The 24,208-nt window shown below is 31.9% G+C and overlaps 2 protein-coding genes across 2 annotated transcripts in view; both read left to right on the top strand.

Annotated features, from left to right (window-relative positions):
* Positions 1 to 8,004, top strand: part of LOC133181202 (metalloprotease mig-17-like) — a 43,758-nt gene extending 35,754 nt beyond the window's left edge. Inside the window, exons 8-10 of the mRNA XM_061315737.1 lie at positions 947 to 1,082; positions 2,167 to 2,286; positions 7,954 to 8,004. Coding sequence (XP_061171721.1) covers positions 947 to 1,082; positions 2,167 to 2,286; positions 7,954 to 7,998 — 301 coding nt within the window. The 3' untranslated portion in view covers positions 7,999 to 8,004. The remainder of the gene's footprint in view (positions 1 to 946; positions 1,083 to 2,166; positions 2,287 to 7,953) is intronic.
* A 2,353-nt stretch (positions 8,005 to 10,357) lies between these two features.
* Positions 10,358 to 22,232, top strand: LOC133181201 (DNA replication complex GINS protein SLD5-like). Its single transcript, XM_061315736.1, has 7 exons — positions 10,358 to 10,473; positions 15,292 to 15,438; positions 19,781 to 19,834; positions 20,006 to 20,103; positions 20,844 to 20,932; positions 21,114 to 21,204; positions 21,537 to 22,232. The coding sequence occupies exons 1-7, from the start codon at positions 10,387 to 10,389 to the stop codon at positions 21,631 to 21,633; spliced, it is 663 nt and encodes a 220-aa protein (XP_061171720.1). The 5' UTR covers positions 10,358 to 10,386; the 3' UTR covers positions 21,634 to 22,232.
* Positions 22,233 to 24,208: the final 1,976 nt, after the last annotated feature.

The following is a 24,208-nucleotide window of genomic DNA, read 5'->3' as shown; positions in this document are numbered from 1 at the left end:
TTACCACAAATTTACTGCTCTATACAGATTCCAACCTTTCCTTTTTCTGTTTATTCATTATCTGCCTCAGGAGTCCTTATTTGTCCTGATCTTCTTGCTTTTCAACAAAGTTTTTAGGTTAATTAAAGTCTCACTCTGCAAACAATTTGATTTTCTCTTCAACAAAATCTAGCGACTGTTTTTAGAAGGTCACTCTAAGTTCTTTTTAGATCCTCATCCAATGATCTGATTTCAATGAAACTAAGAATACATGTTTTTTGTTTTGTTTTGTTTTTGTTTGTTTGTTTGTTTTTGTTTTTTTTTAATTATTTCATGGTCTTATATTGGTTACTTAGAATCGAATAGTTTGTGAAATTCTTGCAAGTAAAATGATATTCCTCCTACGATGTTGATCTTATTTAAATATTTTTGTCTGGATTTTAGCGTTTCTTTAGTTTTCTACAGAAGTTTACTAAATACATGTTTTCCCTAAAGGCAACATTTTCTGTGATGAACCTTAGACATTTATCCTTATTTTTAAATGATATAGAACTCCCTAACAGGGGGCACTATAAATGGTTTCGTTAATCATGGACAGGAAATAAATTGTTGGATTATCGAGAAAAGTAGCCCGTTAGGGGTTCAAAAAAGTAATTTAACGATAAGTACCGCCTCAAATCCATATCATAGATAGAAACTGTAATTAAGACAAGGTCATGTAAAGGTCAAGAATGACTTGGACAGAAGACTGTCGAAAATACCCTTCAGGAATTCAAAATAACCTCCTCTTCTGGAAAACTGTGCAAGTTTTGTTTCCAATACGATTGCACTCGATTGCATTCTTATTGAAAAAGACAAATGATATGTTTCAAAGATTTTTTTCTTTATCTTTTCATCATTAATGGTAATGACATATTTAATCGATTTTATTTTGAATTTCAAAGCCCTTTGTCTTTTGTTATTGCAGTAGACCCGAAGCCTTGTGTGTTCTGGATAAGCCTCGGATAAATCATCACTATGACGTTTTGACTAAAGATGCTCCTGGTCAAATCTACAACGTCTCCGAACAATGTCGTCAAATTTATGGAACGTCTTTTTGTTTGGTATAAACATTTAGAGTCCTCATCTAAAAAAAAAAAAAGAGCAAATTGCTCTTGAAACAATTGATTTAATGGGTTGTTCGTGGAAACTGGAAAAATATTCTTAAAAGTCACTTAAAATCTTTGCACACAATTTAATCCATCATTGCTTCTTGATTACTTTCTTTGACTTGATTAACTGCATCAAATGGATTGTGTAAAATTAGGAATAATTAAACCGTAAAAATATCTACAAGAGATTCTCAGTCTTCAAACTGTCAATATGATTAATATTTTTTGGTCTCTTAATTCAGATAATTTCGAAAATATAATTCAAACTTTCCAAACTAAGCTAATATTAATGATTTTTTTCCCATTTCATGTCATATTTTCTATAACAAAGCTTATGACTGGAAAATACGCGGATGCTGTGAGGGATGGAGTTTGGCTTGCTCTTTACTTTACATACAGACGCAGTTTTAAATAAAATCATTATGGATTGTGCCAACCTTTCCTTAAAGCGGAAATTAATATTGCAGAAAGAAAATTAATATTGCCGAGAGAAAATTTAATAAAGAAAAAGTCGGTCGACACTCAGATAATATCTAAGTATTAAATTAAAAATGGAAAACTTAAAAAAAATTTATGAAATGTCTTGTACAGCAAATACTCTTAAAAAAGAACATATTATAATTGATTTAAATGTACGGTTTTATCTTTTTTGATAAGACAGATTAACAATCGATCCATGTCTGCTTTCAGTACGTTTTAATATATAAATTTATAGCAAAATATAATTGGCAAAAACTTTCACTTTAATACAAATGTACATTTAGCTACTTAGATTTTTACTAAAATTGTTAATGTGTACGCATTGTTTCATTTACTAATTAACTAATATAACAAAGTAATAAAATGAGAGAAAATGTCAGTTGATTGCATTTATGAGATTCAAATTTGAATTCAACAGTGATTATACAAAAACATTGCTTTTTCCTACAATATATATATGACTCTTGAGCCCACTAAACCTAGAATAAACTTGTGTAATTAGGGTTTTATCAGACTCTGGTGAATTCTTAGATTGTATATTGTCTCTTAATTTCAGAGCGTCGGAACGACATTGGAAGACATTTGCCATAAATTGTACTGCTGGGATCCAGTGCTTTCCAACGTCTGTTCAACAAAGTCTTCTGCCGCCCCCGGAACGTCTTGTGGACATAAAAAGGTTATTTCTAAAGCAAGTTAATTAAGCTTCTAGTAAGAATATTTTATATATATATATATATATATATATATATATATATATATATATATATATATATATATATATATATATATATATATATATATATATATATATATATATATATATATATATATATATATTAGGGATGTCAACGAATAGTCGACTATTCGACTATCAGTCGAATGGACCGACGATCGAATAAGGAAACGACATTCGAATAAATAAATTCAATAAAAGAGTGATAAAGAGATGGAATTCTCATCTTAAAATTGAGAAACCTTCTTTCCTCAGACACAGTTGATAAGATAATTTTCCTCATTAAAAACTGCTGACTTTACATGTAGAGAGTACAGTAATTAGAAATGCTTCAATTCCGCGATAATTATTTGTCAATTAATGTGTTGTTTTTTTGTAATAAAATTATCTCACTATACTGGGCTTTGTTTGTAAAATTATTAATTGGACTTGATCTCAAACGATTTACACATTATAGCCGTGACATATTTGGACACTACGATAATTATTATAAAATTAATATTCTTTTACAAATTTCAAAGACATTATGATAGCCGGGACAAAAATTATATTCAACTGTTTAACATTATCACAGACAATAATCTGGCGTGTGGATAATGTGTGTTTTAACCCTCCCCCAATTATTTTAATAAGCTTTAAGAAATATATAGTACTGTCATTTTTTATCTTACTTAAAAAAACGTCTTTACAGACAGATTTATGGACAAGATTTAATAAATATAAACACGCTATCCACATTTTTGGTGCATGTGAACATCTGTGTGTAACATTTCTTGTTACTTTTTAATAATTAGAAAAAAAGGTTTTGGGGTTAAATACGTCATATACCAATGAGGTTTGAAATAAAATTTTATTTTCCGAAAAAGATTCGACTATATTCGACTATCGTTCGAATAATGCAATCGAATATTCGACTAAAGAAAATAAATATTTTGACATCCCTAATATATATATATATATATATATATATATATATATATATATATATATATATATATATATATATATATATATATATATATATATATATATATATATATATATATATATATATATATATATCAAATGTCAGATGACTCCCTGCTAAATGTATGCAAATGTCAGATGACTCCCTGCTAAATGTATCCATTTTCTTAAATCATCGTGCGTAATGACCCACCAATTTGTAACAGGCAAATCTGTAAGTGGCAAAATAATACAATGTGTTGTTGAAAAGTTTGCTCTTGTTAAATGAAAGAAGAATCAAAATTACATTTACTATTAAATTTTAAGAAATGAATCTATGTAATACATTGCAGGTCTGATACTGTTGATATGGACATATTGGGAGGGGTGGGGTGCGGTTGGCAACTATATATTAAGCACTGTTTTCTGTTGTTCGGTACTGGCAAAATTATTGAGTGGGATACTACTGTAAATTAGCTTTGTTTTCAAATATAAAGTATATACTGGCAAAAATATTGGCACCCCACCCACCAGTGTCCCCTATTGGCCCCACCCTACCTCGGGGAGGCAGGGGCGATTTTTAACAAATTAAACTTTTATCTTCACTATCTTTTCTGGCTAGTAAGTTAATTCTTGGGGAAAAGATTTTTAAATTTTTTTAAAATTAAAACTGCATTCTTAAGTCCATAAGAAGGTAGATGCATTAGGTTTATAAATTAAAACTACAAGATATAAAATACAGATTATCAATAAATTGACACGAATCCGTCAGTAAAGCATGTAGCAATCAACTGTGATTTTATTGATAAATTTGATATAAATTCAAAAATGTTGGTAAATTAGGATTTTAACACTTGGAACTGATGTATTTATTGTTATTTATCTCCGATTCCTACCGGCCAGGTGAAATGTAAAGATATTGAACAGTAAACATTCTCAAAAAGTCCATTTAGATAATATAAATTATGAGCAGAGCCTCTGAAAAAGGAGGAGGGATGAGATGGGGGAGTAAGCATCCGTTACCGACCAGTCACACCCGCCGTCTGCTCGTTGTCATGATCGGGTAAACGGAAAAATCGGTGTGAAAATAATGGACAAACAATTTATATTGAAAAACATAGTCAACATTCAACCCAACGACAGATTGTATTTGCAAACACTGACAATGTATCGACCATAGAATCTGCCAAATGTTGAATTTCAAGGAGTTCGTTAATATCCTTGTATCATAAACTTATTGGTCACTAGCCTACCTTGTTTTAGAAATTATTCGTATATAGAACATTCTCTTGCCTTTCGAATGGGAGACACAAACTCCATATCCAGGGGATAATGGTATATTGCTACATAAATGAAAGAAGTTTTTCATAATGTGTAGTTGGCATTTTGCCATTAATGTCGTTTTCTAGTAAAATATCTAAATATTAAACAGATGTGTAAGACTCTGTGGGATCTTTTATTCCGAGTTATGTGGGATATATCGAATCAACGTAGGAATGAAAATGAATATTGTTATTGATAAAACGTCGTCGATATATCTTAATGTCGAATTGAAGGCCATAGCAGGAGGCTTCTTGTTTTCACGTAAAAATTTTTAAATAAATTTTGCTTCATATGAATACAAAAACAGGCCTGTTAATAATAGAGCACAATAAGCACCCATCGAAATTTGAACAGATTGTTGGAAGACCTGGTCTCCGAAAGCTACATAGATATTGTCAATGAGACATCAAGCATCTTTTTAAAATCAATCTTATAGTGTTTGTGTTTAGAATCAGAGAGTTTTTTTTAATAAAATAAGTTTGCAGATGACCAACGATAAGGTATGTAAATTTACAAATTCCATTTTATCGAAGAAGCAGTTGTCTGTGATGTCTACCGGTAAAAGTCTGGTCTTTAATTTAGAAGTGGTGAAAATCAGATGCAAAATCTCAAAAACTCAAAAAAAAAAATTAAAAAAAATCAGGAAATATAAAATCACCAATTTTTTCTAAAGTCAATAATATGAAAACGTACGATTTTTGCCCACCTTATACAACCATTCCTCGTGTTCAGTTAAAAAAATAGGCTTTATGATATCATAGACAACTGCTTCTTTAATAAGAATGGAACTCGGAAATTTCCATATCCTGTGATTGACATCAACAAAATTACTTTCTTAAAAATCACTCTGATTCTACACACAAGTACTGAAGTTGATATTAAAAAGATGCTTGAGTTCCTCATTAACAATATTTAACATGTAATCTTCGGACACCTGGTCTTCCAACAAACTGGTGGAATTTCGATGGGAATTAACTGTGCTCCTTTTTTATCCGACCTGCTTTTCGATTCCTATGGAGTAGAATTTATTTTTTAAAAAAAAATTCTACTTGAGAAAAAGAAAATTTTTGCCGTGGCCTTCAACTCGACATTCAACTATATATAGACGACGTTTTATCAATAAAGAATAATAACTTCCATTCATTTGTCGACTCGATATATCCTAGTGAACTTTAAATTAAAGACAACACAGAGTCTGCCACATCTGTTTTCTATTCGGATGTTTTACTGATTATAGACGATAAGGGCCAACTAACAACTAAATTGTATGACAAACCAAAGGACTTCTGCTTTTCCATCATCCCCTTTTCTTAATTATGTAGTAACATTCCGCTATCATCCGCCTATGGTGTTTACACCTTTCAACTTATTCGAAGGCATGCTGTGAGTACGATCAATTTTTAAATCGAAGCAGGCTACTGACAGATAAGTTGATGTTACAGAGATGTTTCAACAAGTATTTTGTGAGTATTGCATTAGCAATACTAGTCCTCTGTCGGCAAGTGTAATCTGGTTCCCAATAAAGATTGAAAATGCCATAATTCCGTCAAAATATATTGAAGCGGAACAAAATGCAAACTTGATCTATAACTCATCAAGGTAAACTCACATAATAAAAATCAGCTCAATTTATTCACGCGTTGAGAAAAAAATTGCGGAAAACCCTTTAAAATTAAAAAGGCCTTTATTCCGTCAAAAAACCTTAAGCGGAACGAATTGCAAACTTGATCTGTAGCTCATCAAGATACACTCACATAATCAGCTCAATATCTGCAAGCGTTTAGAAAAAAAGGTGCGGAAAAGCAAGTGGGACAGACTGACTCACAGACAGACAGACAGAGGGACAGCTATACGTATAATGACCTTGTCAACAATATAACCTATCATTGGGTCGTGTTTTGGCTGACGTGTTTCATACCAACTGTTAGGTCTTTGTTTTATCCTAAATTTGACTACTGAATGTTCCGTCTATTTGATAAATTCATAGGGCTCACGCGTACGGTAGAATAACCGGTCAACAGGGGATGCTTACTCCACCTAGCCACCTGATACCATCTCTTGAATTTCCGGGGGTCCGTGTTTTCTGCCCAGTTTTGTATTGTTTGTAGATTTTTTTTTAGATTAATTGATCACTGTTCGTTATCACCTTTGTTCTTATCAAGGGAATGTTAGTGTTGAAAAGTCGTATGTTTTGATGTTATTGATTTTTGTAAAATTTTGTGATCTCAAATTTTCTAAATTTTCTAAAAGTTCCTTGGAGGTTTTAAGTATCCACATCTGATTAACACCACTTCTCAAATATGTTTTATACAGCATTCCTGAAGTTTCTCCTTCACTGCCGTTAATATTTTCATGAGGAGTAAAGAAAGAGGCTTTGTAGAACATTTACTAGAACCCGCAATGCATCTATGTAAGAATTTTTATGAAACTTTTATGAAGTGATTCCAGTTTAAGTATGGTAGTTCAAATTCGATTTGATTGGGAATATTTTAATATATTTAAAATTAACATACGATTTTGAAGAATTCCCTCCTTAGAAAGGGAACTCTGAGTATAAGATGGACTATCACTTGTAGAATTTAATCCAAGTTTCTCTATTTGTAATATTGAGCCTTACAAACAAAGACTATGTTATCTACTTTATCAGCTGGGACCAGTACATATTGATCGTTAATGTTTCTAATTCTTTTTTTTTTTACTTGATCAGCTGTGAACTGATATATGGACATATGAAATATAATGAGCAATTACGATATGTTCTTTTTTTAAAATATCGGATAACATTACGATGTACAGAAAAATCATAAATGCGATGGCTGGCGTAGATTAATCAGTGAAAGAATTTTGTTTTGATTAATCTTGGATTTTGAAATTATACACTTTTTGTGGGATGTTGACATTTTCCTGTAATAATTTGCATTTTCTTGTTAATGCCGGCTGGCAATAATTCTCTGTTTCGGTATAAAGCATAATTATGTTGTTAAAAAGAACTTTCTGACAAAAATGTTCGCCCAAGAACAATTGTATAAGCCGATGTTGTAGTACAAGACTTTCCCCCCACAAAGGGACACCCCCCCCCCCCCCGAAATGTCTCTCTAGAATGACCCCCTCCCTTACTTAAAAGTCATACTTTACTTCTTCCCAAGCGTCATACTTCTTCCCCGAAAGGAGACTACCCCCAAGGGCAAGACTCAAATTAATTTTAGACATTGCGTTCCCTGTTAAAGAATAATACCGAAAAATAAACGCCATATGTTAGCTTTGTTTCAGAGTCGAATTCTTATAATAATAATTTAATGTACTTCTTCAACGTTTAAACTGTCTTTGCATATTTTTTTTCAGTGGTGTATGAATGGCGTGTGTGTTCACGATGATCGAGCACCATAGCTTTACGTTACAAAAAGGTTTCCTTGTTAAAATCAGTACTTTTACAAGACTGCCATGAACTATAATTTTGGATTTCATTGTCTTAGATAATCAAAGATATATTGTAAACCTATTCATTTCAGCGGTAATAATATTTTAGCGCTTTTTTACTGCTTTGTGTCCGCTTATTCAAATATATGCTAATATGTGATTTAAATTACTCCAAATTCGCTAATTCACCAATCAGATTTGAATGCGCTAATTGTATGTACGTTTTCCATAACTATATGCATGTACATAATGTTAGTATTAACACAAAAAAAAAAAAGAAATAAATAAACAAATGATACTCAGTACATTCAAGAATCTTTTTGTTTGTGTTTCTTAATTCTTTTTCAACGATTAATAAGAAGAGAAAATATTCTGTTTAATCAACAAATTGATTTTATCAGTAGACAATATTTCAACTCTGCATAGATTTGAATTATTAAAAAAAAGTGTATTTCATGAAATTAATGTAAATAGCCAAGGCTCATTTCTTATATTTTCAAACTACACGTATTGTGCAAATATATTCATAAAAAAAACTGTTATTCATTTGGAAGATCCAGAATGGTTTTGTGAGATAGGTCCACCAAGCTGTAGCTATGGGCTTAATTATACACAAATGCAGCTTGGGTGACGCTTAAGCAGGTTAGCGCCATGCTTCCGGGCAGCATGCTCAAACATTCTCAGTTTCTGGGGAAAAAATGAGCCAGGATATCAGATCGAGATCTCATGCAGAATCTGAGGAAAAGATATCTAAATGATATGAAATTTCAGGGGTCTATATTTCAGAGTTATTAATATTTTTTTCTTTTTGTAAAATAATCTTTGGAATTCCCTATAAGACAGCTAACTGGTTACTGCCCACTGCTTACTGCCAGCTGCCAGTTGCTTATTGCCAACTATCCAATGCTTAATGCTAACTGCCACTGTGCATAGATTATATTGCCTGTTTTGTTATCTTTAATATCTTAAAAACGCATGCTTGAATAAATCCTATGATAGCAAGAATATTACAATAATAACAAAAATTGGCAGATTCAGGAATTTTTAACAAAAATTTCCTGACAAGCAAAAAAAAAAAAAAAAAAAAAAAAAAAGAAAAAAAAAAAAAAGAAAAAAGAAAAAAAAAGGTCATCAGACGTTTTTATTGAGGGGGCACAAGCATATAGTATGTATGTTTACTATAGTAATCTATATATCGGCAAAATTATTGGGGGGCACGCCCCCCCCCCCCCGTTCCTACGACCATGTATATAACGTTAGAAAAAGGGGGGGGGGCTTTAAGTAGGATCTTGAGTAACATTTGTTGGTATAAGCATTTATACCAGAAATGCTTATACCAATTTTTTTTTTTTTTTTACATAATAATCTGATAAGGTTTTACGACAGGGTGACTTAAATTTATGCTTACATAACAAATTACTTCATCTTTGATATTCAGTATATTTCTTAATTTCTATATAAATGCGAACCATGAGTTCTTGCCATCTACAAAAAGTTTTTTACTACATACATATGCATCTTTAAGTGAAGGAAATCTGTGTACAAATTTTCAAATCTATACCAACTTTTGATTAACAATTTGACAATATCATAATGCAGAGGGAACCTTCCCAATTCAGACAATACTGCACATTTTGTACTTTTCTTATGAACGCCAGGAATATATTTACAGAATTTAAGGTGTATTCTTTCACAAAGTATATTTCTGAAACAGTCTTCAACTTCTAACTTTTGGCATTTTAGGAATCGTTTAGTATTCATATTACTTGCACCCCATACCTCTGCATTATATAAAAGAATTGGTTTAATAGTAGAGTCAAATACGTGTATACTCGTTTTTATCCCAGGATTCAAATTAATAAAATCATTTCTCAATTTATAATATGCTTTTAACGCCTTTTTATAGAGCTCTGATCTTGCAACTTGAAAACATCCAGATACAGTTAGGTGGACTCCAAGATATTTGTAGCTAGATACAAAGTCTATCATATTATTTTGAAACATTATAGTTTTTGCGTAATATTACGACCAGCTTTACTAAAGATCATGACTTTAGTTTTTTGAATATTTACCTTTAAACACCAATCAGAACAATACTTTTCAACTTTAGAAAGTCTTGTTTGTATACCTTTAGCTGCTGATGATAAAATAACAGTGATAAAATTACATGCCATTGCTTAGTCTCTTGAGAGAAAATATCTTATCTTTCCCTTGAAACATTTTACGTACGATATAACAAAATTAGAACTCTTGTGTAAAGAAAACAATATTTGTTGATTTGGCGCGCTAGTTAGAATTTGTTCGTAATTTTACGGAGAAGCTGTACAGTTAACAGTAGTGAGTAGAGTACTTAAAAAAATGGCAGAATTTGATGAAGTTGATGGAGTCAGTGATGAAGAAGTTGAAGCGATGACAGCTGGTCAAGTACTTCAGAAGCTGGAGGAGGTGTGATTAAAGACTTCTTTTTTTTCATTTAGTCAATGTCGAGGCGTTGCCGTAAATGGCACTTGATTTTACTTCAGCTTTGCAGATAATCAGGTTGGGCACACACTACCAAATGGTCATTTAAGCCCCGTTTGGTGCTCAATCGCCTATATCGGAGTCGGTATTTACTGACCATTTGGGAGAGAAAAATCGTTTTGTTCAATTCTGTGGAATGGGGTGAAATGGCGCATAATATTAACAGGTTGGGCACACCCCACCAAATGGTCATTTATCCTGTGTTTGGTGGACAATCTCCCATATCGAAGACGTATTTTACTGACCAAATGGTGGACTTTTTTATTCTATTCCAAATTTTATTAAAATAAAGCAAAAGCGCATTTGCATAGGCATTGGGGAATTTTAGTGAACATATTCCTCGCACAATTAACATAGTTCAGTAGATTTTCCATGTGCAATTTCTCCATAACTTTGTAAAAACGATACCCATAGTTGTCCGTAGCAGCCGAACTTCTTGATCAATTGATTAAAAAAATTTTGATTGTGTCTAGTAGGATAAAAATTCTATTTTATCCAGTGGTTTAACTCTTGATAAGTTAACTTTCAATCGCTCTTTGGATCTTTGTCAATATTTTTCTACATAAAATCCCATTAAACACATGTTCCTCATTACTTTACTGTTATGGTGGGCACTCATTGCTATTAAGTTGGATTTTTCTTGACTTGAACGTAATATATGTTGTTATTTTTCTTTTAGGATGAAGTTCCATATTCTATGTGACTTTCTGTAATTTAATATGTATTTTACTGATGAATTTAATATATTTGATAAATAATTTTCAGTAAAAGATTTACAAAGTGACTTATACAATTATTCTTGTTTTTGTTCCAAGTACATCATTTTAAAACAATAATTATATCATAATCTAACTTCATTTACTATTTTTATAAAGAACAAGCCATTACGTACAAAACAAAATGAAATAAAGGCGAAAACTTATTTTTCTTTTGATTTCCAAATTGAAAATGAATACAAATGTGCCTCCGTAGTTAAATCCGACTTTTGACCAGGTTAAAAAAAGGTCATCGTTTTTATTGGTTTGCATTATTTGATTGGTTGCCCGGATAATGGATAAGAAAGTAAAGAACATGATTGACAGGTGCAGCATTGTTGGAGAAGGAGGGAATTTTTTTTTTTAAGTAAAAACTGAGAAACGTTGAACTTGTTTACGTATGTGATGTTTTTGTAAAATTTTTGAACGGCTCTGCGCAAAAAATTACACATTGAATTTCCGATTTTTTTCACTCAGAACACCAATAAATATCTATATTTTATTCCACATGGTTTAAAATTATGCGCCATTCCACGCCATTCTTTAGAATTGAACACCACCATTTTCCTCTCCCAAATGGTCAGTAAAATACATCTCCGATATAGGAGATTGTCCACCAAACGGGGGAAAAATGACCATTTGGTGGGGTGTGCCCAACCTGATTAACTCGTGGGGAATAAAATATAGACATTTATCGGCACTATGAAAAAAAAAAATCGGAAATTCAACGTGGAGTTTTTTGCGCAGTGTCGTTCAAATTATTGACCAAATCGTCACCAACGTAACAAGTACGTTTCTGTGTTTTTACTTTAAAAAGAAATTTTCTCTCCTTCCCGAACGTTGTTGCACCTGTTGATCGTGTTTCTTACTTTCTATTTTTATCATCCAGGCAACCAATCAAATAATTTAAACCAATAAAAAATGATGATCTTTTTAGAACTGGGACAAAAGCCTGATTTAACTACGGAGGCACATTAGTGTCAATTTTCAATTAGGAAATGAAAGAGAAGAATTTGTTTTATTTTGTACGCGATGGCTTTATTCCTTATCAAAATAAAATGTACAGTGAGATCATGATATAATAATTGCTTCAAAAGGATGTTCTTGGAATTAAAACAAGAATAATTGCAACTGTCACTTTGTAAATCTTTTATTCAAAATCATTGATTAAATATAGTATATTCATCACAAATATGCATACTAAACCACAAAAGGTTGCACAGAAATCGCATCTTCTTCATAAAAGTAAATAAAGAACAAATGTTACATTCAAATGTAGAAAAAATGAATATTATAGCAGTAAGTGCCCACCATACCAGTAAAGAGTATGAGGAGCTCGTGTTTAACGGGATTCTATAGAGATTTATTTAGACGAAGATCCAAAGATCGAATGAAAGTTAACTTCTAAAGAGTTAAACTACTGGTCTAAATAGAATTTTTATTAAACTAGACACAAGAAAATATTTTTTGGATTGATTAAGCAAGAAGTTCGACCGTCAGGGACAGCTGTAGGTATCGTTTTTATGAAGTTCCACAGAAATTACACATGGAAAATTGACCGAACTGTATTAATTGTGCGAGGAATATTTTTACTAAAATTCCCAGAGGCCTATACGAATGCGCCTTTGCTTTATTTTTATAAAAATTGGATTTGAATAAAAAAGACCACCATCTGGTCAGTAAATACGACTCCGATATGGGCGATTGACCACCAAACGGGGGATAAATGACCACTTGGTGGTGTGTGCCCAACCTGATAATGTATTATTAAAACTAATATACATAGAATTGTTAAGTGATATAAATATGAGGTAAATTAACTTTGAATTTAAGATTAGAAGTCATGATTTGTTGAGAGAATGGGGCCGTACAAGGCGGGGAAATCCCCTCTGTGCGACAATATAATTCTTATAATTTTTCAAAGTTATGGAAAAGTTATATTTTTCAAAGTTTATGCTGTCAGTAATGTCATCTTTAACACAGTTGATTTATTTAATTGCATAACTTACTGATGATATGTTCTCTAAAGTTGACAGTTAAGCATATTTAATGGAAAGTGGTTCTACTAGAGCCATTAATTTTTTTTTTTTTTTTTTTGAATGTGTTTTTGTTTGTTTGTTGTTTTAACGTCCATCTCGATAATTTTATGGAGACGCCACCACTTGCCGTAGGAGGCAGGGATCGACATTAACGGTTGTCCCGATTGCCCGGGACAAGTAAATTCTCAGTTCGGGCAAGTGAAATTGTCGACATACTTGTCCGATGGGGCAAGTGAATTTTTCTCATACAAATGTACATATTTCTTTAGTTTACATTAATTTATAAATAAAACAATAAATTGAACACTTGATTTCCGCCACGCACCTGACTGACAATGTTTTGCATTCGAAATTCCTTGGTAGCGTTTCTGGATTATACCGTTCATATAAAAATCGAATTTGTTTTCTTTTGTAGGAAATACACTCTACGTCTAACAAAATTTTGTTAACTTCTTATTATGAAATTATATTATTCACGCACAGAATATAAGTACAGTGTAACACGTTGTATCCTGATCAAGGTAAGATGTATGTTTCGTAGCAACTATCTTCCTTAAGCGTTGCTTCACAGTTATCGCTGAAAACCATGAATCACAAAATGATCCTACCGCAATTAATTTTCAAATATATGATTTTTTTTTAAAGGAAACGGAGGGTTATTGCTGCATGGCAGTGTATGTTAACAGGTTAAATTTACAAGTACAGCGGTATACATTTATGTACAAACGCAGGATCGAAATTTTTTCAGGTACCCGGTAGCTCAACTTGCCAAATTGACAGTAGTGTATTTCGTCACATTTTTTCTTTTCATAACGTTTGCAGTAATTAATAATTTTCGTCTTAAGTTCCATCCTAATTTTGGGCAACCAAGTTTTGCATTCGGACAAGTCAAAGTTTGAGATCACTTGCCCGAAGGGCAAGTGAATCTGAAAGTTAATGTCTATCCCTGGGAGGGCTTCAAATTTAGACCTCTACTTGGAACTGAGGGCCATTGAACAATGAGGGATCTTTTTCATGCCACCAAATACTGCGACACGGAACCTCGGTTTTTGCGGTCTCATCCCAAGGACTGGTCTCCATGCCCCACAGTGGGATTTGAACCTGCGACGTAAGAATCAATTCCTTACCCCACAAATCTAGAGCAAATGCTCTAACCACTTCGCCAAGCGGGCAATTTTCGAATATGAAGGGGTCAAATCTCCATTCTACAGTAATTGTACATTAATTCTACATGTTGGAAAAATGAATAAAATCTATTTTATGTTTCAAAAAATGGACACAGCCCATTCTATGTGAAAATCGAACAATTCTGAAAAAATGAAAGCTTCAACAATCTTGGTTATTATAGCATACTGAATCACTTCAGTGGTAAGAAGGCTTCTTAGCATAGTGGTCAGCACATTTAACAACACACTGCACAGTGAGTTTTATAAGTAAAAGTTCAAATCATACCTGAGTTTCTTTTTTTCCTTTTGAACTGGAAAATAATTTTTTTTTTCAATAACTAATTCAATAAATTAAGAAAACAAATGTGTAAAAGGTGATACTGACAACAAAATTTTGAAAAGCATAAATTTTTCATGAACTTTTTTAGTTGAGAAATATATCTTCTCATAGAGTAGGGGACTGTCCTCGCCTTGTATGCCTCCATTCTAACACACATGTCATAGTTTAGTCCAAAATATCGTGACATTTTCCAGGCATTTATCAAGATTTTGATATGCCCCATGCTATGAAAACACCTAGCATGTCAAATTTCAAAATCGTGAAACACAGGCTATTTTGGACCACTCGCTATAATCTTGATAATGCTTATAGTTGTGAAAAATATCAAAAGAAATGATGACTGTGGCATAATATCTCTTTCTGATTAAGGAAATGACATTTGTTAATTTATTAGATTACTATTATATTTGTGTTTATCTTCTCTTTTTTTTTTTTGGAATTAGGCTTGGTTGAATGAAAAATTTTCTCCAGAACTGTTGGAGTCCAAAACAGATTTAGTAGACTGTATGTTAGAGCAAGTTACAGAAATGGAAGAAAACATCAAGAGAGCAAAGAAAGGTGATTTCAAAGTTGTGCTTCATAGGATGGAGGTAATTGTCACTCTATAAATCTTCAAATTCTTCCCAACGACTGTACATTCATGTAAATGCAAACTCTTTGGTTTTGTTTCTGTTTAGATGTAATTCCATGTAAATTTTGCCCTGTTAACCAAAGTCTATCAATAAAATCAGAGACATACAGAGATAGGTATTAAAAGTTGTCAGATTGCCCGTGGGAAGTTAAATATCAACTAGGGCAAGTGAAACAACAATGTAATTCTCAGATTGTTTACTCAAAATATCTTTTGTCCGAAGAAATAAACCAAAGGACCTTATCAAAACTGTAAAAAAAAAAAAAAAAAATATGGCAAATGTAGCTGTCTTGAACTATTTCTTTGATGAATTCATAATGATTTGTAATTATGTTAGCAAACAAATATCATCTCTCTTGTCCAATGAAGTAAAAAAAAAAAATTATAAATCAAGTCATTTTCTTCTTTTAAATTCTAGGCAACCAAGTTTTATATTCTGGCAAGTTAAAGTTTGAGCTTTTATGCTGAAAGAGCAAGTGGATCTGAAAGTTTATGTCTATTCCTGTCATAACTGAGATTTTCAAATACCTAAAAGGTTATGCTATACATATAAGTGCCCACTACAGCTTGGTATTTAATATAGATATGCAATTTTGGATTTCAGAGGTAAAGATGGAAAAATTTGTGGACTTTGACCAAAATTTTCAGTATTGACCGAGTGAAAAGTGTTCCTATAGTGTACTTTAATATGATAAACTTATGACGTGTAATTTGAGGGGAGACAGGACACATACATGTATCACATGACCTAATTGACTATGTCAAAGTCTCTTAATGTAGATGCTAAAAGGTTGTTTAAGTCATCAGTATTTGTATAAATTTTATTAAGTTTCAACATTTAATGTAAAAATATTAAAAAGTTTTGAACGATCATGATTGTCATTCTTTACGAACTGTGAATTGTGAAATAGATTGATCCATCCCTCTTTTTCTTTATGCTGTATCTAACAAGTCATGATATGTCATATAATATCTGTTAGTGTAGTGAGATCAAGTACCAGTTGATTAATTACATGAAAACAGGTCATAGTCATTGCATTGTGAGGTTTTTTTTTTTTGAAGCAGGAAACCAATAATAATTTGTTGAGTGTTGTTTGGAAGCAGGAATTGTTTTTATTTACCGGGTATATTCCATTTCACTTGTTAATTTTTTGAGTGACGTCCTGGAAAATGTAAACATGTCGAGGCATTTTTAGCATGCTTATGTCTTGTTTATCTATGTCTTGTGTAATATTGAGGTAAGCTTCTCCTTTCGATATTGCTACAGTTGAATAATAAACTGAAGGACTTCAGTTCAGTCGTAAATTTTACTGGAAAAGTATGTAAATCACTCCAATTTGCAGTGCAATATTTTAAAAATGCTTTAAGAATTTTGAAATCAATTCATATTCTGAAATATTTGAAGAGATACATGTCCTCATACACATTTTTTATTCAAGCTTCAAAATTCCCATTGTAGACTCAATAATGGACAAGTAAACATAAAGAATAAAAACTTCATACAGACATACATACTGAATGGAGCAATACATGCATTTGTGTGGCAATATTTCTTAAATAAGTCAAGAAATTTGATGACGGACGGCTTTAAGATATATTAAACTAGTAATATACAAAGAGTTACAAGAATTGATTGACTAGATTTTTTTTCAGCTCATTAGGTCCTCTTCCTCCTTAATGTAAAAAGGATATATATATATATATATATAAAAATAATTTTCAGCATCATTTACATCTCCCCAGGCTCATCACATATGTTTAAAATTAGATATTTATTTTTCAAAAAATCTAGTGTTAAATAATCATGGCCATGCATGTTAATTCAAAGATCACTAATGCTGTAGTTTGTCAGGGTTATTTGAGTTATCTCTCTTGTCCTGTGTAACATTTCCCATAAGAATCAGTTATTTTAAGGACGTTCGATCCTGAGCTTTTGAGCAGATTTTGGTCTTGAGCATTATTTCTAAAATTCTGCATTATTTTTAAGTTCTAACATTAAATCTGGATTCTACAATGCAAATTACACTATATCCAATGAAAAAACCGCAATTAAATTCCATTCAAATAGGATTAAGCCAGGAACTATATTTTGTGGCAGAAGGTTTTTTTAGAAGAAAATGATCATTTTTTCCCTTTTGAAATATATACAGTACTGTTAAGTTTAGATTCCTATTTTTCCATGCTGGTTGCACACAGAGCTATTTTGTGCATTGAAATGTTTAATGCTGGTTCTAAAATATTAATTAAATCAGTTTTTTGTGAATTCTATCATCATATTGTGACAAATATAGAAAATATATTCTGAAACTCCAGGAAAAAATTGAGCCAATTTTATCATAAAATTAACAGTTTTTTAGTAATATCTAAAAAATAACATCATAGACCTCCACTTTTGATTTTCTTTTCTGAATATATAAGATAACTCTGATCAATCTACTTAAATTCAGCAAAAGTTTAAGACTTTGAAATATTTTTCTTGCTTGTTAAATTTTTAATGCCCGAAAAATGACATTTTGTGAGTGCAGAAAGGTCAAATAATTGATTATGCGAAGCAATTTGAAATTTTTTTTGGTCACAATTTTAATGTGTCTTTTTTAAGAGAGAATAATAGCATACTTTGTCCCATGATTTATTTGGATAAAAAATATTGGAGGGAAAACGTCGAAGATGTTATTTTTGATTAAGACACAAATTCAGTGCAAAAAGGTCATTTTAAATGTACTGTAGCGCCAAAAGAAGCATATTGACCCCCATTTTTTGTTTTGATTTTTAATTAAGCTATGTGTGTAGAAGCTAAAAATATACTTGACAAAAAAGTTTAAGACATTAAATATCAGGATCCAACGTCGTTAATTCATTTTTTATGCCCCCGGATCAAAGGTATATTGTTTTTGTCCTGTTTGTCTGTTTATCTGTTTGTCTGTTTATCTGTTTGTCTGTTTGTCTGTCTGTCTGTCTGTTGTCAACTTTAACCTTGCCCATAACTTTTGATTGGTTGGAGCTATGACTTTCATATTTCACATGTGTATTCCTTGTGAAAAGACCTTTCTTTGGGTACCATATATTTGACCTTGACCTTAGAGTTTGACCCACTTTTGCAAAATTTTATGAGACTTTAACCTTGGCCATAACTTCTGAACAGGTGGTGCTTGGGGTTTCAAACTTCACATGTGTATTCTTTGTGACAATGCCTTCCTTTGGATACCAACAACTTTGACCTTTTGACCTTGACCTTGGAGTTTGACCTACTTTTGAAAAACTTTAACCTTGGCCATAACTTTTGAACAGTTGGTGCTTGGGGTTTCAAACTCCACATGTGTATTCCTTGTGACAAGACCTTCCTCTGGATATCAAACTCTTTGACCCTTTGACCTTCACCTAGGAGTTTGACCTACTTTTGAAAAACTTTAACCTTGGCCATAACTTTTGAACGGTTAGAGCTAGGGCTTTCATACTTCACATATATAATCCTTGTGACAAGTCCTTCCTTTGGATACCAACCACTTTGACCTTTTGACCTTGACCTAGGAGTTTGACCTACTTTTGAAAAACTTTTACCTTGGCCATAACTTTTGAACGGTTAGAGCTAGGGCTTTCATACTTCACATATGTAATCCTTGTGACAAGTCCTTCATTTGGATGCCAACCACTTTGACTTTTTGACCTTGACCTAGGAGTTTGACCTACTTTTGAAAAACTTTAACCTTGGCCATAATTTTTGAATGGTTGGTGCTAGGGCTTTCATACTTCACATATGTAATCCTTGTGACAAGACCTTCCTTTGGATACCAACCACTTTGACCCTTTGCCTTGACATAGGAGTTTGACCTACTTTCGAAAAACTTTAAACTTGGCCATAACTTTTGAATGGTTGGTGCTAGGGCTTTGAAATCATACTTTACATATGTAATCCTTGTGACAAGACCTTCCTTTGGATACCAACAACTTTGACCTTGACTTTGATGATTTACTTACTTTTAAAAAACTTTAATCTTCGCCATTACTTTTGAACAGTTGAAGCTAGGGCTTTCAAATTTAATATTTTTTATCTTTTGGCCTGGATTTTGACTTGCATTTGAGAAACTTTAACCTTCGCCATAAGCTGCCATATGGGGGCATCAGTGTTTCACAAACACATCTTGTTCATAATTAACAATAAAGATATAATAACACATACACTAGATATGAGAAACTTATTAATCTTTATGTGGATAATTTCATTTCAGATAACATAAAGTAATAAAAAATATATTTTACACTTTGCATGTTTTTTAATGACCTTCTTTTGCTGTTGTTTTCAGATAGACAGAATTAGATATGTCCTTAGCAGTTATCTTAGATGCCGGTTGAAGAAGGTATTTATAGCAGAATGCAAGTTTCAGCTGCTGAAGAGCAGTAAAACCAAATACACTTTATTGTACACATCTAGAGATCAGATGTTTTCCATCTCAGTGCATTACATGTAATTCTATCAAGATTAAACAAACATAAAGATATCTGCGTATTATCATGGATTTTTTTTCCAGATTGAGAGATACACAAACCATATCTTGGAGCAGGAGAGTAATAGACAAGACGATGATGTCTGCCATCTTTCACCAGAGGAATTCACATTTGCTAAAGAGTTGGTTCTTTTTTTCTTGTGTCAGTGTAACTTTCCCTTGACATTGTCGTATCCAAGTGAAACAACTTGACAGAGAAAAAGAAGTGTTCTCTTTCTTGCTGAGAATTTGTTGGTGGTGTTAATTTAAAACTATCCTAATTCATAAATTAAAGCACTGTTTAATATTTTTTTGGGGGGGGGGGGGGGGGGGACAAATCATATATATCTGCGTAATACACAAAATACAGTAAAACATGCATATAGCAAACATGCTTATAATGAACTGACGCTTACAGCAAAGTTATTTTCAATCCCCATGGCTTTTAAATATATTGTAAAGTTAAGGTATATGACAAATTATGTTTATAATGAAGCTAAATCATCTTTTCCTGGCACTTCATTCTAAGCGTGTTTTACTGTACATATATAAACCAAATATGAAGTTTTATATGAAGTTTGAGCTTATTGAGAATCTTAGAGTTTCTCTTTTCCCATATTTCTTGAGAGAGTTGATAAGTTTTAATCATATCTATGCATCTGACAAGTGAAAGACTTGTTCAGATTTACTCCAATAAATAAAAGAAATTCAGTATTCCACAATTGTGGATCCAGTGTATAAAGATAAATGACCTACCCAATGTGATGTAGATTTCACAGCTGTACCTTGTCTTTTATTCACTATAGATAAGCTAATATGATTTCTGCAAAATGTATTATATGGCACCAAAAATTGTTTTACTTGGTATGTATATTTTATTTAGGTATGCAGCTACTATGGAAACACATATGAAGAATTTGGTTCTACGACACATGCCACCAAATCTGCAAGCCATGGATGCAAAGCAAACAAGTAATGTTAAGCACTAGATTTTGTTTGTGCATAATCATGGTAATGCTTGGGTATAAGTCCAAGCTTCCAAAAAGCTGTGATTTTTATTAAATAGATAAAGCTTGGTTCAATTTGTCTTTCAGTGACCTTATTATTTGAATCTGAATGTTAATATTTAGACTTTATGATTTTTTCTCGGCAGCGATTCGGCCAAATCTAGACAGTTACGTATTCCTGAGGGTAAATGAAGATACTGACGGAGTCCTGGTGGAGGAGGAGACACTAGACACAGGGTAGGGCAGGCTCTACATTGCTTTCATGAATATGCTGGCTTAAATGATGGTTGCTGCTTACTCCTTTGAATTCTTTTCTGAGAAAAATTACTTCGGTAATATATGTATTTACTGCATTTATAGTGGAAGTCTGTATTTCACTTGATATACAGATTATGATATTATACAATTCTCATGGAATTTTTTTATCTAAGATCATTAAAAATTTGAGAGTTTTGTGGATAATAACACTTGTATATACTTCTGGTTTTATGAGGATAATATTTGAATTGAAAGCTATATTTTAATGGACTGAGCTCAAATCTTATCAGTGTTAATTTGATATTTTACAGAGAGGAGATTGTGGATTTACAGAAGGAAGATCAGCATATAATGAGATACAAACCACTGTCTGCCCTCGTCATGTCTGGAGCTGTGGCGCTAATCTGACTTATACATAATAACTGTATTGTAGTTATATACTGTGGTATTTAGAGGTATTTTCTGGCATGTCTTGGATTCTTATTGTGAGAAATGATGCCAAGTCAGTTTCACATCAATGGAAGTGTAAGCTGTAATCACGAGACAGACAAACTGGTACCCCTTCTCAGTATTCTGTCCGGAAACAAGGACATCAAATACTGTCTGGAAACAAGGACATCAAATACTGTCCGGAAACAAGGACTTTTTTTCTGGAAATGAAGAAATTGAAAGGTCCACCTGAAGTGATTGTTTTTCTACAGGGAAAGAAAGTATACAGTAGATATTTTATCTCCTGGAATATTTCATTTATTTATTTTAAATTTCAGTATGATAGGCGTGTAAACACCCAAAGTTGAAATCATTTAATAAACAGACTACTAAAGTTTGTAGGATGAATAACAAAGAACTCTGATATTGCATTAAGTATAGTATCATTGATATTTAACATACTTTAAGATTTAAGAAAAAAAACAACAATCTAAATAAAACTTATACATGTAATATATACTGGCATGCAGTAGCGTGACATGATTGATTTTGAAAATGTCGAAGAGGGAATAACTCCTGCATACTTGTCATTATTTTCTGGTTTCTGTTGTACGCATGTTGCTATGTATGTGTAGTTAAACTTTGTTTGTTTGTGTGTGTGGGGGGGAGTGTTTTATAATAACAGATGAGGTACTGGTGTAATTACAAATCCCTCTAACGAAGTTTTGAGAACATGTTGTTTTAAGTCTATCTGCATCTTTGATCATCTTGTCCACTCTTTTTATTTTGTCAAATCTTTTGAACTTTTATCTGATACATGTATTAGGTAGGGTAAAATGATATGGCTAAAGCATATTGTGGTATATTATGATACACTGGGATTGTATCATGATACATATCATAATATTTCACCTTTCATAATTTTCTTTTTAATTTTTGTGTCTCTGTTCAGAAATTAGAAATTTGCTATTTCTTCAGTTATCAAATACATTACATGTATGTAACATTTATTAACCTCTGAACACAATTAAAAAAAGCATAAGTAAAAAGAAGAAAATCACTTTTTTTTGGTTAAATTAAAAAGAAAAAGCATAAATTGCATAAAATATTATATATCATGATACACAGGTAAATAGTTTTTTGTACTGTGACACTGTATAATTTTTTTGTGTATTGCGGTATACCCTTATATTGTTTAAGCCATAGTATTAGGCCGTTCAAAGTTTTCTCTTAAGTAGATGTTTGCCAAATTAAAAATTTTGGTTACCAAAAACTCTTTATATTTTTGGTAAAAATGAAATTATTGAAATAAACAAAAAATTGTTGCTAAAACTATCCATATAATGGATCTCTAGATGTCTCTCTAGTAATGGATCCCAACATACAATGTATTCTTTGCACAGTTTAATCTTAATAATAATATTAATCAGATAGTTTTTTTTTTTTTTTTTTAAATTCAAATTTTAGATAACTGTTTCCAAATAATAAGTAATTTTAAGTAATATTTCCAGTTTCAAGAACCCAGAGCTAAGAGACAACAGAATTAAAAACGGAGAATAAACGGAATGCCCTAAGACAAAGCTTTATATTTGGCATGCATGCTTCACAAATAAGACTATGAAATGAAGACAAGGTCATATCGTTTAGTAAAGGTGTAATAAGCTGGGGTAAGAGGAACTTAGTTAAGTCTGTTTTTCTCCATGAAATATCAGTCAATTACTTTATCTGATCTTTGCATGAGAAAACTTGAATTAAGCCCAAGTTTAAATCGATAGGTGTTCTATCCTGTGGGAGTCTCTACCATTGAAATAAACTGTGCAAGGCTGATTGACACATTTTTTATGCAGCTTATAAAGCTTTGTCTGATAGTGTGTCTCACATAACAGTGAATTCAACAATTTACCAATGAAAATTAACGCTTTTCAGAAGACTATTTACCATATTTCGGTAATGTTTGATGGATTGTTGCTTAATTAAAAAAAAATTAACAAATGAAAATTAGGAAGTCATTAGAGAATTTGTTAATGAAATATTAGATTTTAACTGTGACATGGAAAGTATTATACAAATAAAAGTTTTCAAGAATTAATAAATTCATATAATTAGTTGGCTAAATAAGTCTTGCCTTATCTGTCTCTTCATTATTTGTTAGACCTTCTATAAAAACCCTCTCTCAAGATAGCCTATTATGTGAATGTCAATGAACTAGATTCAGGACAGATGTTTTGCACAAAGATCCTTTGTGATGACAATGAATTTTTTCCTTAATTAAAAAATGTTTATTGTTAATTTCGAATAATCCTTATGTGCATTACATTACCGCTACATTTTATCGTTATTATTGCTACATACTCATTACCGCTACCAAAAAAGTATACATTACCACTACATTTACAAGTATACATTACTACTACATTTATAAGTATACATTACCGCTATTTTTCACGTGAAGATTTCTAGGCTTTTTGTGTTTCTGTATAGCCCACCCTTTGTAAATTTTTTGTTTGTTTGATCACCTTGGGACAATAAATTTAAAAAAAAAATGGGGGGGGGG

The sequence above is a fragment of the Saccostrea echinata genome, unplaced genomic scaffold (genome assembly GCF_033153115.1).
Source record: "Saccostrea echinata isolate AGI-Se365-2 ecotype Australia unplaced genomic scaffold, CSIRO_AGI_Sech_v1 ptg000008l, whole genome shotgun sequence".
NCBI lineage: Eukaryota > Metazoa > Mollusca > Bivalvia > Ostreida > Ostreidae > Saccostrea > Saccostrea echinata.
Note: the sequence above shows the minus strand (reverse complement) of the source record. Positions and strands in the feature narration are given on the sequence as shown.

Excerpts from the sequence above, each read along its gene's own strand:
- LOC133181201 (XM_061315736.1), top strand. The coding sequence starts at position 10,387 with ATGGCAGAATTTGATGAAGTTGATGGAGTCAGTGATGAAGAAGTTGAA. Across the intron at positions 15,439-19,780 it reads TTGTGCTTCATAGGATGGAG|ATAGACAGAATTAGATATGT; the intron begins GTAATTGTCACT and ends TGTTGTTTTCAG. Across the intron at positions 20,104-20,843 it reads GAATTCACATTTGCTAAAGA|GTATGCAGCTACTATGGAAA; the intron begins GTTGGTTCTTTT and ends TATTTTATTTAG.